The sequence below is a fragment of the Ursus americanus genome, chromosome 6 (genome assembly GCF_024610735.1).
Source record: "Ursus americanus isolate L20-20 chromosome 6, mUrsAme1.1.p, whole genome shotgun sequence".
Lineage (NCBI taxonomy): Eukaryota > Metazoa > Chordata > Mammalia > Carnivora > Ursidae > Ursus > Ursus americanus.
In genome coordinates this window covers 3409406-3424112 of record NC_142132.1, presented here as the reverse complement: position 1 = coordinate 3424112, position 14707 = coordinate 3409406, and the positions used below count along the sequence as shown (strand labels likewise).

At 51.9% G+C, this 14707-nt stretch overlaps 1 protein-coding gene across 3 annotated transcripts in view; it reads left to right on the top strand.

Moving 5' to 3' along the window:
- The first annotated feature begins 2767 nt into the window (after nucleotides 1–2767).
- Nucleotides 2768–14707, top strand: part of MGMT (O-6-methylguanine-DNA methyltransferase) — a 294215-nt gene continuing 282275 nt past the window's right edge. Inside the window, exon 1 of one of the 3 annotated variants that reach the window (XM_045809502.2) lies at nucleotides 2768–2892. In XM_045809502.2, the coding sequence (XP_045665458.1) occupies nucleotides 2812–2892 (81 nt within the window). In that variant the 5' untranslated portion in view covers nucleotides 2768–2811. The remainder of the gene's footprint in view (nucleotides 2893–14707) is intronic. The other 2 variants (XM_087862566.1, XM_045809501.2) reach the window with 2 other exon arrangements.

The window sequence follows — 14707 nt, the reverse complement described above, 5'->3', positions numbered from 1 at the left end:
CTGACATTGAACATATACACTCTTGTGTTTTTCCACCTCTTCTGCAAAGAAGTCATTCATGGGAATTTGAAGAAGAATGGGATATGATTTATTAATCCACAGATGGGAAGCCCCAAAGGAACCTTGTCCACCTAGTCCAATGCTGTCATCCTACAAACAGAGAAGTCATGTGGATTATACAGTGAGAGGCTGGCAGGACCACGTCCCAAATCTCCCGACCTTGTGTTCCTTACATGCCAAGCCACCTCCCACATTTGGGGCTATCCTTGTGTTGCTTAAACAGTAGAAAGTGCTCAGAGGTGAGGATGCTGGTATAATGGGACAAAAGCATGAGGCATAGGGGAGCTTTTGAGAAAATGCTTTGAGTTTTTGAAAATTATCAAGAGAAGAATTTACCAGCAAGTGCAGGGAGTGAGGATTTTAGTTTTATTCACTGGAGAGTCTGAGATGTCACATTCGAGAATCTTAGTCTTTGGGAAGTCCAGTCCTTGGCAGGAGTGGTGGCCTTCTTCCAGCCCCCCATGGCTCTAAGACCCCTATCTGGCTCCTGACCTCGAATCCCCTTGTGAAGGTGGTTGCTGCATCCCCCAACCTTGCCGGGAAGGGCAACTGAGTCCTGCAGCAGACCCGGGTGCTTGCATCTCCCCTGGATGCCGTACTCTCCTTTGTCTCTCTCTCTCCGACCTCTCCCCAAGGCCATACAATCTCCCTAAAGGGCCTTAGGCTCACCACGATTAACCTTCTTTCCTGGGGTGGGAATCAGAGATGCTAACGCCAGCTAGACTCTTTGTACTAATAGCTTAAGAAATCATATTAAACTACTATTCAGATAAAAAGCAAAGTAGGATTTATTTATTTTTATAAAATTACATCACAGTATGCTGGCTAAGATACCAGAAGGCATCCTGATTCAATTTTGGTGTTATTTTCCCTTTTCAGTTCTGTGGGGATCCCAGTTCTGAGTTGCCATTGATGTTTGTTACTCCTGCCTGCATGCCCTACACAGAGTAGATCATTATAAGAATCCTTTACAGATGATAACATTGACGATTAGAGAATTTGAATAAGTTTCCTGAAGTTTCACAGTGAGCCAGTAGAAAAGACCAGAACGAACGGCAAAGATATTTTATTTCTCTTGCTTTCTTAGCTTAAGTGCTTACGGCTGCCAGTATTGAGAAGGATTCTGAGGCTGTGTTCAGTCTCACTGGAGAAAAAGTACCTTGATTTATACACCAGTGTGTACCCAGGGCCTAGTTCACTTTCCACCAGCAGCTCTTCTGAACATGTCCCAGCCAAGGCCTGGTCCTGGGTGGGGGCCTTAAGAGGATGCATGATGCCCCTACGGAGTCACTGGGGCTTTTCACAAAGCAACCTTGTTTTGGTTCTTTGAACAAATTCTTATTAACAAAATATGTTGAGTGTGCAAGTCACAAGTATCCCAGTAGAGGAGTTGTACATGCCAGGAGGGTGAAGATTTCTTTCCCGTTAAGAAAACAGAATCTAGCAGCCCCATAGATGGGTTAGAATACACAGTCCTGAGATGGGACCAATGGGTGTGTGACCTCCCTTAAACTTTGGGGGATACTCCCAGAGGTCCTTATGCCAACCATGCTGGATACAATGTGTCTGTAGTGTTTCCTGGGGCTGCCATAAAAGGTACCAGAAAATGGGTGTCCAGAAACAACACACATGTATCGTCTCATAGCTCTGGAGCCCAGCAGTCTGAATCAAGGTGTGGAGAGGGCCGTGCTCCCACTGAAGGTTCTAGGGATGGGTGCTGCCCATGCCTCTCTTCCCAGGTGTTCCTTGGCTAAGACGTATCACTGTGCACCCTGTCTTCACACAGAGTTCTCCCTGTGTCTCTGTCTTCACCTGGCCTTCAGTTTACAAGGACAACAGTCATATTGGGATTAAGGGCCCACCCTAATGACTCATTGTAACTTGTTATGTCTCTAAAGATCCTGTCTCCAAATAAGGTCACTTTCTGAGTACTGGGGGTTGGGAGTCCAACACATCTTTCTGAGGGAGCACAATTCAACCATAATAGTGTCCACACGGAACCAAGCAGTGCCTGGCAGCCGTGTGCTCACTGAAGAGCATCTGAGACTGGCCTGGCTGCCAGGGCCCAGGAGTCTGGGTGTGTCTAGGCCCTGGTGACCTCAAGGGCCCTGCATGGCCACCTCCGACCACAGGCATTAGAGACTGACCCCAGGCCCCTCCGCTCGCGCATCGACCCGGATGGTTCCCGGAGTCCTGTTGGTCCCTGCCCTCTAGGAGGCCCAGGCGGGCAGCCCGCTCTCCAGACACCTGCTCCGCAGGGCGGAACCGGCAACAGGATTAGTGGGAGCATCTGGCGCTGCACCTCTCCACCGCTCCCCGCTAGCGGCGTACCGCACGCACCAAGGGGCGCGGGGCTGACATTTGCTAAACCGAGGCACAGAGCGCGAGAGGTGAAGTCAGAAGCGCCGGGCCCAGGCCGCCAGGCAGGAGACGCCAGCCCGCCGGAGGCAAGACGCCGGCGGGGTGGCGCCGGGCGGCCAGCGAGGCTGCGCGGAGCAGGGTCAGCCCGGGCGCCGCCGCACTGGGCATGCTCCGACCCGGGCCAGCGCTCGCGGATCCAGCCCCATCCCGCCGCGTTAGGCCCCGCCCCCGCACCTCGTCCCCGCTTCCTGCACTTCCTGGCCCCTCCCCCTCTAGGCCCCGCCCACGCGCTTCAACTCCCGCGCTCTGGCCGCGCTTCCGCCAAGTCCAGGCCCCGCCCACCGTGGGTCCGCCCCCCGAGCGTCCCGGCCCCGCCCCCGCGCCCAGGACATGCCAGGGCGGCGCACGCTCCTAAAACACTTGGCATCCCTGCGCTTTCAGCTCCTCTCGGTCAGCGGCCTGGGCAACGCGGTGAGTGTCTGGGTTGCTGCCCTCCCGCAAAAGTCGGGCCTTTCCTAGGATTAGCAGTCGTCTGGAACCTGTGGTTCTATGGGCACCTTCCGTCGCCCTAGGCGTGGGGCCTGCCCGCATCCCACCCACTGCGCGCAGGCCCCACGTGTGCCCAGGTGTGCCCAGGCGCGGCCCACCCCCCAGACCTGGGGCTCCTGGACCAAGTTGCGCTGCAGTGACAGCAGCCGGCTGTGGGCTGCTGGCCGCCCTGCCGCACCTCTAGTTGGCCAGACCTTCGACGCTCTCCCTGCGTGTGCTCCTGCCCTGCACGGCTGAACGGCCTGCAGCCGCCCTCCGCCTGCCTTCTGTTCCCAGGAAGCTTCTGGAGGCCCCTCCCCCGGCGCTTCTCTGCTTTGAGCATACCACTCTGCAGGATTCCATGCTTCCTCCCTCGTATCTAAGTCAGCACCAGAGGGGGACCAGGTCTGGGCCCTCATTATCATGGTGGTGTTTGTATTCCTTTGGCCCTAATTGCCTCCGTCAACACTTGGGGTAAACAAGTGGAGTCAGAGCCATTTACACTGGCTCCCAAGTCGTGATGGTACAGTAGGGCAGTGTTCAAAACCGTATATCCCTCACTCCCTGCCTGGGCTCATCGTTTCCTGAGATCTCGGAGTGGTCTTGGCTGCAAGGCCAAGTACCTGGCTTTCTGTCCTGGAGGCACATTTTGTAGATGTGAGCACACCGTTTGCTTGGTTGGGTGGACAGTCGTCAGGCAGAGGGAGGCTGCTTTGTCCACAGAGGGCTCACCTCGGCTGTTTGTGGCGGAACATGAAGCTGTTGAACACAGGGAGTGAAGACTCGGACGGGCCATTTAGATAGGAACCTGGAGAGTGTCTGAGGCAGGCCCTCCTCTCCATCTGCACAAGACAGCTGAGGAAGAGATGGCTTTGCTGTTGCCCAGTCCTTCCATGGATAAAACACAGAAGTGAAAAAGACATAAAAACGAAAGCATGCTGGGGGTAAAACAACTTTAAGGAAACAATGTCAGAGCTCTCATCCCTACCCCTGGCTACCACCACATCAGGGAGTTCACATTGTGTTAACTCAGACAGAGTGCTGAGGGCAGTTCACACCAGGTGCACACTTGGGAAGGTCCCAAGTCTGCAGGTAGCAAAGGACAGTAGGCCTTGCTTTCGCAAGTGTTTCATTTCCTCCTGGGCTCTTGTCTTGGGTTAGAATTTGAATAGTAGAGTCTGGCACAGTATGGGGGCAGGATGAACCAGGCCTCAAGTACAGAGCTATATAGTAAGGCATCTTTTCTATGTGAATGTGCTTTTCATTAAATCTGTATTGTAAGAGCTAGATTTTAGAATTATTAGAACCTGCTTTTAAAAACTTCGCTGCTGGAGAGGGAAGTTTAAAGAAAGAATATGCTAGGCATGGACATGTTGGAAACATCTCTCTCTCTTGTTCAGCAGAGATTCTCAGATCTTTCTTTCCCTCTCTGGTCTGGCCTGGCTTGGTTATCAGTGGAGTCTCACCTGGGCCCTCCACTCAGGCCTTCTGTCCCCACAGTTTTCTCTGCCAGGGAATGGGTACAGGCCTGGTCTGTCCGTGCAGGGAAGGAGGGCACTGGGACAGAGGGAGAAGGGGGCCTCCCTGGCGTTCCTACAGAGTTTTCTCTGTTCCTCTGCTGTTCCTGTCTCAGAAACCCAACAGTGTGTTTCTCAGTGCTGTTCAATAAAGTAAACTTACTCAATTGTCTTTATTCTTCGTATTTTGCAGAGGACATTTTGAAGCCAGGGATTCAAACCACCAATGCGGTTCTAGTCCAACTCCCTGTTTGGGGCCTCAAGGCTCTGTTCAGTTTATAGTATAGTGTCCTTAATAGAAAAAACATGGAAGCAGAACAGTATTTTCTGAATTTTCTTTTCCTGTGGTCATCTGTTAACATTATTGTCAAGTGTGTTTTTGTACTTGCCTCTGACCTTACCTAACTACTCAACTATAAAATTCCTCTTGTAGATCAACTTTCCCTGAGGGTTTTGACTTCCTATCATGTCTCTGGTCACTGCAGACATGTACGTTGGCGTCCCGGTCTCTGAAAGGTCCTGAGCTCATTTGGCTACTGTCCTAGTCCTCCCTGATGGGTTTCCTGTTTCCGGGGATGGGTAGCTTCTGATGCAGGTGCTTTCTGAAAGAGCTAGGGTCTTATCTTGGAATGTTATTTACACAAAACCTAAAACTGTAAAAATCAGGAACGTGTAAACTATAACATTACCACTGGATGAGAGTGGATTCCCTGTCATCCTTCTCATGTGCGCGGACGAGCAAACAAACCCAACAGCACCCCGTGCTTGGTTTAAAGTCCAAGCATGTGTGGTTATCTGTGTGGGAGCGGGGATTAGAGCTGTGCAGGAGAGCCAGTTTTCCCTTGGTTCCCAGGATGCATTTCCCCTTCTGTTAGCTCTGGAGGCCTGTCTTGGGCAAAGGTACATGAACGTTTGAGACCCAGCGGTGTAGACAAAATACTGCCAGATGTGTGTCCTGTGGCATGTGGGTAATTAGTGCATATTTGCTGGTCAGTGGCAAGAGTTGTTTTCTTTTGATGTAAAAAAAATTCATAATAAAAAGCTTAGACGGGGGCCTGGGGTGGGGTGCAAGGTTTTGGGAAAACCATATAGTGACTAAATGGGATGCAGTGAACGACTTATTCCTGTATATAGCCATTAAAAGGAATTGTCCAAGAAGAGAAATAAGTCATTTTGTGACCTTTTGTAACCTTTGAAGGAATCAGAGTGGTTTTGGCAGAAGTGGCTTCCATGTGAATCGGTCACAGCGTCTTGCCAAAGTGCTCAGAATCCCTCCCTGGCAGTGAAGCCAGCGTGTGGCAGCCGCGTGCCTGATGTCTGCTTTAGCGAAATAACTAAATAAATAGGCAGCCCCAGGGGCCACTGACACAGCAGTGACACCGTTGGCTACGTGTTCAATGCTGAAACTTGTTTTTGAGACGACAAGTTGTTTTCAATTAGATTGGGGGCTTAGAGGATTGAGGGTCTGCAGGGAGTCAGGCCTCCTGTCCCCGTCCCCCCCACCTGGAGTAAACTTCTGGCTTGTGCTGCCTCGGTGGTAAAACCAGTTAAAAGTTCTACAGAAACATTTCCTTACAGTTGCTACATTTGTTGTCGTCCGTGTTATGTGCGTAACCATGAAAGGGATTGTGAGAGAGTTATAAATGCCTCGCGTGTTCACTCCACTACTTCGAAAATTGTCTTGTTAGAATAATTTCCTACCAGTAGCACTTGTGAAGTCAGCAGAGTATCCAGCCCGAGCTCTATTGCCCATTCCCAGAAGTCCGGGGGTGAAATGGAACGCACAGTCCGCCAATGGCACCACTCGTAAAAGCAGGCACTTGTTAAATCTATTTGTTTTTATTATAGACATCGATCTGCCAGTCGCGATAATGCATTTATGGACATTTTTCTGCAAGCACAGCGCTGGTGGCAGTTTTTACTGACAAATTGAGTCATATGGATAGTAGTTTAGAAAACTCTTACCTTATTGACAGATCGGGCAATTCCAGCACTGGGTGTTGAGAGGTATCTGGATGGGTGAAGAGAGAGAATTGAATCACGGGGCAAAATGTGGGATAGGACATTTAAATGTTGAAATTTAATAAGTAACTGGTAGCTATTTCTCATTTGTTGTTTAATTGTTAGCTACTACAGTTTGCTCCCCAGTCAAAAGGGCTCAAAATTGGGACCAAAGGTGTCGCCTTCAGAGTTTGACCTGCTTGTTTGGGGTCATTAGTAAGAACCACCACTGGAATGTGCGATCTGTTGCTGTCCTGAGAATGGGGTGTCCATGAGCAATAGCAGAACAGCATTCTCAAACGGTGGTCTAAGCCCCATGGTGTCAGCGTTACCGAGGGTACTGGTTAAAAAAGACAGATTATAGGGCTCCTTGTCAGACCTATGGGATCAGAACCGGGGACCTGTGTCTTTGCAAGCTTCCCAGGGCATTCTAGGGACCCTAATATTTGAGCATCTCTTGAGAAATCTTTAGGATGGCTGAGAAGTAATGCTCTCCAGCCCAGACAAGCTCTGGAGTTCCTCTTCGAGAAGGATCCATTCGCAGCCAACATTGTTCTCAGTTTCCCGTGCTTATGGAACTGTGTATGGTTTTGTAACTCCTTAGAGACATGTGAATCTCTTCAAATTGCAAACCCAACATGTTATCACAGCGTTATAGTTTTCGGTCTTGTGGTTATGACAAAAGATGCAGATGTTACCAAAACTTTGGCATTAGTTTTACAAACAAATGTTAAGCATGGACAGCCATATTGTATTTCACTCCTGTCTTTCCTTTTGACTGGCTGGTCTCGCTTTTCTCCCACTGTGGGCAGAAGCATTTGCATGGTTTCAGGTAAGGGTTAATTTTCAAATACACAACTGGGTGCATTTTTGTGGAACTGAGTTGAGTTTTTATTTAGGAAGTGCCAGAGTGGTGTCGGGGAGAGCAGTGGGAGGGATTTTGGTGGTGCCATTTACTAGTTGGGTGACTTTATTTATTTATTTATTTATTTATTTATTTTAGAGCAAGAAAGAGGGTGCAAAAGGGGGAGGGAGAGAGAGAGAATCTCAAGCAGCCTCTATGCCCAGTGAGGAGCCCGATGTGGGGCTCAAATCTCATGACCCTGAAATCATGACCTGAACCAAAATCAAGCGTCAGATGCCTAACTGAGCCACCCTGGTGCCCCACCTAGTTGGGTGACTTTAAGCAGAGGTTAAACCCCAAGCTGCCTCCTCACCGATCACACTTATTCTGTCCACCTGCATGAATATAAGCATATGAAGCTATAAAGCACGAAGCACTGCTGGGAAAGAAATCTTAATCTGGAATCGCAGTCCCGTACGAGGATGAGATTTTACCTGGAAAAGGGGGAGGGAGGAACCAAGCAGAAATCCTGGGTTCCCTCCAGCCCAACCAGCATCCTTGTTTTGTGGATTTACTCATAGCCCAAGCTCCCGTTTGGGGCAGCACGCACAGGGGTAAGCGTGCAGCCCGTGGTAACAGACTGCTTGTTTGGACCTGCCTCTGCTGGTTCTACGACCTTGAGTCAACTTACTTAACTTTTCTGAGCCTTGGTTTCCCCTGCCAATAGAGAAAGTGACACTACCATTCATAGGACTATTGTTGGCTCTCGGGAGGGAGTCTGGTTTGCAGACCACACCAGGCCCTGGTGAGCCCCGAATGACAGTGACAGTTGACGTCTGTTAGCTCAGAGCCACCAACTGGTTTTCGGAGGAGGCAGGACTAGTGATGGAGTCTTGGCTCCAGGGCTCCACTTCCCGTGTGTCTGTGATGCCAGGCGGTCATGGACTTCTGTTTGGTCTGCAGCATGATACAGCCCAGTGCTAATCAGCGCGTTTTCTGCAGTTCTTCTTGTCTCTAAGGAGGTCGTTTCCTCTGCTGCCAGTTTCTGTTTTCTCACCGTGGACACTGTTGAGTTGCGGAGGTGGATGACTGAGAGGTGTTTCCCACTCAGGTGGCAGCGTTGTGAGGGTTCCCGTGTGTCACGCTGACAGCAGGCTTGTGCCGCGTGGGCCAGGAGCAGGCCGGTGGGCTCAGCAGGTGTGTCCGGTGGGCTTGCCAGTCTCCGGCAGCCCTGGAGCCTTGACGGAAATCATCAGTTAGACTGAAAGAACTTGCTGAAGGGCGAGACTCAGAGTCCGGCCCTGGCAGGGGTCAGGGACCAGCAGTGACACCAGCACGTGACAGCATTTTCCTGGCGTGACTGCTCAGACCAGTCGTGGAGGGTGAGGCAATCTGCAAGGTCAGCTCTGTCGAAAATAGAAAATCCACAGTAATTTGTGTGGGTGTCTCTTTATCCTCCGATCGTGGTTCAGCCTGGTAGAGTTAGGTAGTCAAGTTCCAGAAGATTCTGGCCAGCGCAGTAATGGTATTGCTGATAGCAGCACTTACGGAAGGCCTACTGTGGTGGTTGCTTGACACGGATCGACTTCTCGCATCCTCAGGCTCCGTGGGTGACAGAGACGCCATCCGTTGCTTCGTTTTGTGTACGAGGAGACTGGCCGTGGGAGAGGCTGAGTGGCCTGAGGAGGGCACGCAGGGTAGGAGTGAAGCTCTGTGTTAGCCCATGTGCTGTGCCATGCTGCCTTTGCAGGGGTGAGGCGGAGGAACGTAGACACACGTCTTTGTGGGGGCAAGACGTGGCATAAATAAATACGTACCTGTATGTACGTACGTACATGTTCTGAACCTCCCAGTGCACAGACCACGAGTACCGGGCTGAACGCAGTGAGGACGCGGCAAGACCGTACCTGTGTGTGCTTTGCCGTTTATCGAGGGTGCCCTGTACCCGCCATGCGTTGTTTGAGAGTGGGAGCACAGTCGTGTGGGTGCCAGAGAAAGGAGGAAGCACCCTGAGGGCCAGGCGGGGTCCCGGACTTCAGCCATGCTCGTCACCTGGTCCCCGCAGGCCATGGACCTGCGCCCGGTTGCAGCTGTAAGGGTGATGAAGCGTTTGTGCAGACTTGTAAGGTTTGCTGAGTGGCCCAGGGTGGGACTTTGTGGGCCAAGTGGTGGGAGCACGGACTCCAGGATGCAGATGGATCTGTGAGCAGCTCGGCTGGCGTAGGGGTGGGAGTCGGGGCTGGAAAGGACACCCAAAGTTAGCACAAGGCTGGCCAGGAAGGGGACTGTTCCCTCTGAGCTTTGGCCTTGGGACCTTTGTGAGTGGGGCGCACCGAGTCATGTGCTGGGGAGGCAGGGATGACAGGGGGGAGGGAAGGTCGGGGCAGCAGGTGGTGAAGTACCGTCATGGGTGTCATGTCAGAGGTGGCGTGGGGACGGTTTGTGTGAAGCCAAGGGGTCCCGTAGGGCTTTCTGATGGAGTGCCCTGTGGTGAGGGAGGAGCGTCCTGGAGGACGAGGCTCCTGGAAGATGACTGCGTTTAGAATGAGTTTTTTTAATGAAAAAGGAGAAAAATGTGTGGTGTATATGCTTTTTATTCACAGAGAAGCAATCCTCGGGGACATTAGAGCAAAGGATCTGGCCTTGGAAGGGTAAATAAACTTTCCGTCCTGCTGGCATTTGGGTTCTGGGGTGGGGGACTGCCTTCCTGTAACCTCCCTTGGGCAGAAATGTCGGCAGGGAGGAGGGGGGTCGTTTGTGGCACAACCGCCCCGTTCTCCGTGGGGGGACCTGTTCCCACAAGTGCTGGTGGGAGCCTGAAACAAAACCGTCACGTTCGCAGTGGACAGTCGCTCCAGAAAGGACGGTATGCGCCCGGTCTCCTTTGGTAAAGACTCCATGGCCTTCCGCCTGCCGGTGTCCTCAGGGTGTGCCTCTGTCCGAGCCCCCGTGGGGGTCACCTGCAAGGACTTCTGGCTGGGAGCTGGCCTCTCCACCATGTCTGTGGTTTAGGTTCTGGCTGCTTCTGGAGGCACACTGGGGTGAGGGTGGCCCTGGTTGGGGGTTGCCAGTGGTTGAAGGTGGTTGGAGAAGGCCCCCTAGTGAGAGTGACTTGTGAGGGGGGACGTGAACCATGAGAGGGGGGCGGCCTTGCAAAGGGAGGCCTGGGCAGAGTGTCTGGGAGGGTCCTGGATGGCCACTGGCTGGCGTGCTGGAAGGACAGACGGAAAGGCGCCAGTGACTTGTGTGGAGTCAAAGATGAGGTGTGTCGAGGCTGTCTGGCTGGGCCGGCCTGTGTCCACTCCACACTAGTGACAGCCACAACATGGCCCAGGTCCCAGAAACGGGGCTTTGAAGTCTCCGTGTCCTGAACTTGTCATGGTTACATAGTGACGTTAGTGGCGGGCTGTGGGCTGTGCTCCTGCGGCGGGCCCGGAGGCAGGGGGGCGGGGGGCGGGGACCAGCAGAGGGGAGGGCGGGGTCCTGCGCACAGCGCCTCATCAGAACCGTGTTCTGTGTTTGCAGCCACTCTTGTTAGTAAGGCTTTTCACACTCAAGTGGAAGTTCCTAGAATAATGGGCAAAGAAAAGAAATGATGTATTTCCAAAAGTTACTGAATTTAGCTAGCTATCCCAAGAAAAGCCCATGTGTGCTATTCTTTATTGTGCAGAAAAATTTGTTTCTGTCACCATTGTGTTATCATCAGATTAAGATGTCGAGGCAGATGGATGCGGTGTGTTCCGCCAGCGTGTCTGCTGATCAGTGCCTTCCGCACCCACCCCAGCCCATCCGTCTCCGGCGTTGGCGGGACGTGGTCCCCACCACGTTAGCAGCCGGCTTGCGGGGGGCTGCTCCTTGGGTGCTGCTCTGGAAATTTGTTCCAAGAACTGTCAGAACGAATACCCAGGTTCTAAAATGGAGTAAATGTTCTGAAGATGCAGCATTATTCACCCTTTGGGCTGCCATCAACCAAGACTGTAAAGGTCTTCTGCACCCCAGCAGGGCGGGCTCTTGGAGAGCTCTGTGTTCTGTCTGTCATGGGTGACCAGCCGCTTCCTGGGACACAGGCTTTCAGTGCTAAGCCCGCGAGGTCCTGCGTGAGCTGGGGGGGTTGGAGGCTCATGCTGGGGCCCTTGGTGACATCCTGGCTGTTGCTCTCCTAATAGCTTGAATCCACGTGGGGCTTGAGCTATGACCAGTACTTTATGTTGCTTCTGTTTTTTCTACAAAAAGTATTGTCTTTTAAAGCCTTCCTTTTAGCTTTTTTTTTTTTTTAACTTGTTTATTTTTGCCACGCGTGTAATCGGAACATTTCCTTCTGGACTGAGATCACCATTGCTGTTCTTGCGGTACTGTCTGGGCCTCCGGAGGTTCTGGTTCGGATTTCCTGAGTGATTTTCCTTTTCTGGATGGTGAGGGTTCTTGCTGAGAAACCTTCTTTGAGCCCGAGGTGCTTTGACTCCTAGCCACTGCGTATCATGACTATTAAGACAGGATGGATTCTTGGATGGGTTAAATATTCTTTTGTATTGGCCAGAAATAAGTGTTTCCAGTGGTTTTCGTGTTGGAAGCAACCATTGGTTGTACTTTAGTTGTGCCCTGGCATTCAAGGAGAAGAGCCCACTTACTGGGAAGCCAGTTCATGGCTGCACGCGTTCTGTTTCGATTGTTGGGTGCTTGTGTTTCTGGTCTGTTTTTGTTTTGTTTTTTTTTAAAGTGGGCTCCACGCTGTGTGGAGGGGCTTGAACTCATGACCCTGAGATCATTACCTGAGCTGAGATCAAGAGTGGGCCGCTTCACTGAATGAGCCACCCGGGTGCCCCGTTTCTGATCTGTTTTGATTGCTGGGTGCTCGCTGCTGTAATAGGACACTGGCCCCCGGAGTTCACCTAGGTTGGAGGGTCGTCTTTGGGAAGCCAGGTGAGTATGGGCACCTCTGTCCGGCCCTCTTGGGGTTTAGAACGAAGTGCGCGTGGGCTCCAGGTCTAGATGATGAGGGTCTTCAGATCTCCTGGCCTGTGCCGCGGAGGAAGAAGCCGCTTGGCTCCAGTTTCTACAGCCTCAGCCTCCCGAGCCCTACACAGTCCCCTGTTTCGATCCCTGATGGCGCCAGGGAAGCTTCTGGGGAATGCCTCACCCCGCACGGAACAGGGCTGGGTGCCTGATACAGACGGTGGAAGCTCGGCACTTAGGCATGAGACCAGGGAGAGTTGGCCACAGACCATGTCTTCTTCCTTCTGCTGAAGGCAGGGGTCTAAAAATGCTCCAAGGTACCCCCTCCTGCCCACCCGGATCCCAAATGGAATGAGCCCATGAGACTCCTCTTGAATCCACTTTCACCCCAATGGCCATGCACATCTGTTCTGGCTCTTTGTCTAGAAACCTGTGCACCAGGCTGCAAGTGGATGGGTGGGAGATCCCATTTCCCTCTTTCCAGAGCCTCCTCTGCTCTGCCTGGGGAGCCTCTCCTGACCCAGCCCAAACACAGCCACTCTCTGAGTCCTTCCAGTGCCTCAGTCCTCCCCTCGGGCCCACACACTTACACTCCAGTATCTGCTTTACCGGTGGTGGTTTCGTCTCTCCCTGCTGGGATTCTGTATGAGAAGCCCTCCGAGGCTGGGGTGGGCTTGTACTTGATGGGAGGCCCAGCCAAGGGTTGAGTGTGTCCCCCCAAAAGTATGTTTTTTTTTTAAGATTTGATTTATTTGAGAGAGAGAGAGAGCTGGAGTAGGAGCAGGGGGAGCTGCAGAGGGAGAGGGAGAAGCAGACTCCCCTCTGAGCAGGGATCCCGACGTGGGGCTTGATCCCAGGACTCTGGGATCATTACCCGAGCCAAAGGCAGACGCTCAACCCACTGAGCCACCCAGGTGCCCCCCCAAATTCACATGTTGAAGTCCTAACCCCCGTGACTATGTTTGGAGAAGGGCCTTTAGGAGGTAATGAAGATTAAATAGGGTCAGAAGGTGGGGCCCTCGTCCAGCAGGATTGGTAGAGACAGATCTCTCTCTCCCTGCTCCCTCCTCCTGTGTCTCCCTCCTCTGCCCGCCCCCCTCTCCCCTCCTCCATCCCCCCCCACCACCATTTGAGGGCAGAGGGGAGAAGGCAGCCATCTGCAGGCAGGAAGAGACCCTTCACCAGAAATAAAGTTAGCCAGAACCTTGATCTCGGACTTCACAGCCTCCAGAACCGTGAGAAAATAAGTTTCCGTTTAAGCTGTGTATTCTGCAGTATTGTATTATGGCAGCTGAGTGGGCTAATACACAGGTAAAGTGCAGGCTAGTTACTTCAAAAGCACAAAACTTACTTGGGGTTTGTGTATAAAGTTGGGATTTTAGGACAAGGGCAACTTTGTAGTCAGACAATACTCAGAAGTCCTGTCGGGTGGTTCTCAGGTTTAGCTCCTGGATCCCTTTCAAAGGTGTGAGTGTGTGTAGAGTAACAGAAAATGGAATAAACAGAAGCCTGTGTCTTACTACCAGGGAACCCAAAGGTTGCAGAGAGGGGATGTGGCAGGCAAGGCAAGACATGCCCAGAGGGCCGGTGGACTGTTGGCGGGCCTGGGGCCATTGTGGCCCTGGGTGCACGTGTTCTGAGATGCTGTCTGAGATACCTCTGATGCAAGAGGGAGAGGTGGGGAGGAGAGTCTGGTGTAAGTGCTGGGTGACTGCGATTCTTAGGCATGAGGAGGGTTGGGGAACTAGCCTAGATTTGCTCTTTGGGATTTTATATTGCTTGGTTGGTTGGTTGCTTTTTTTTTTTTTCCTTGACATTGGTCAATTCAGTCTCTAGTCCTGCCTGGATCAAGAAGCAGCATGGGGCCATCCTGTTGGACACCAGCTAGAATTCTAAGAATCATGCAGTTTGCTACTTTTCATGCTTAGTTGTCTTTCAGGATTTTTGGAGGTCTCTGTTGAGTTGGGGACCTCGCAAGACATTTGTCACTGACAGCTGCTGGCCTGCATTTGCACCAAATCGGCCAAAAAGGTAGGATATTGCTAAATTTAGTTCTACCGAAGCACCAGTTCGCGCTGTGGGGTGTAGATCTGCAGAAGGCATCAGATATTTAGGGACTTTTATGCTTGTTGCAAAGAAAGCTCAAGTTGCAAACTTTTACCTAATGAATCTTGCCATTGCTGAGCTATGGCCCCAGCCCTCTGTGCCCTTGCTCTGTGGGCTGGCACCCAGCGCCGTGCCCCCGGAATGGCGCTTGGCAGGGAGAGACCACTGTGGTCCCTGTGGGGGAAGCTGGGATCCCGGGTGACGGAGTGCGCTGTGCTTCTTATCGTGCTGTTAATATTTAAAATGTGGATTTGAATTCTCAGTTATGTTTTATTTATTTATTTATTAGCACAGCTATGTTTGTTGTTAAATTCCATAGTGAGAGTCTCTAAGAATA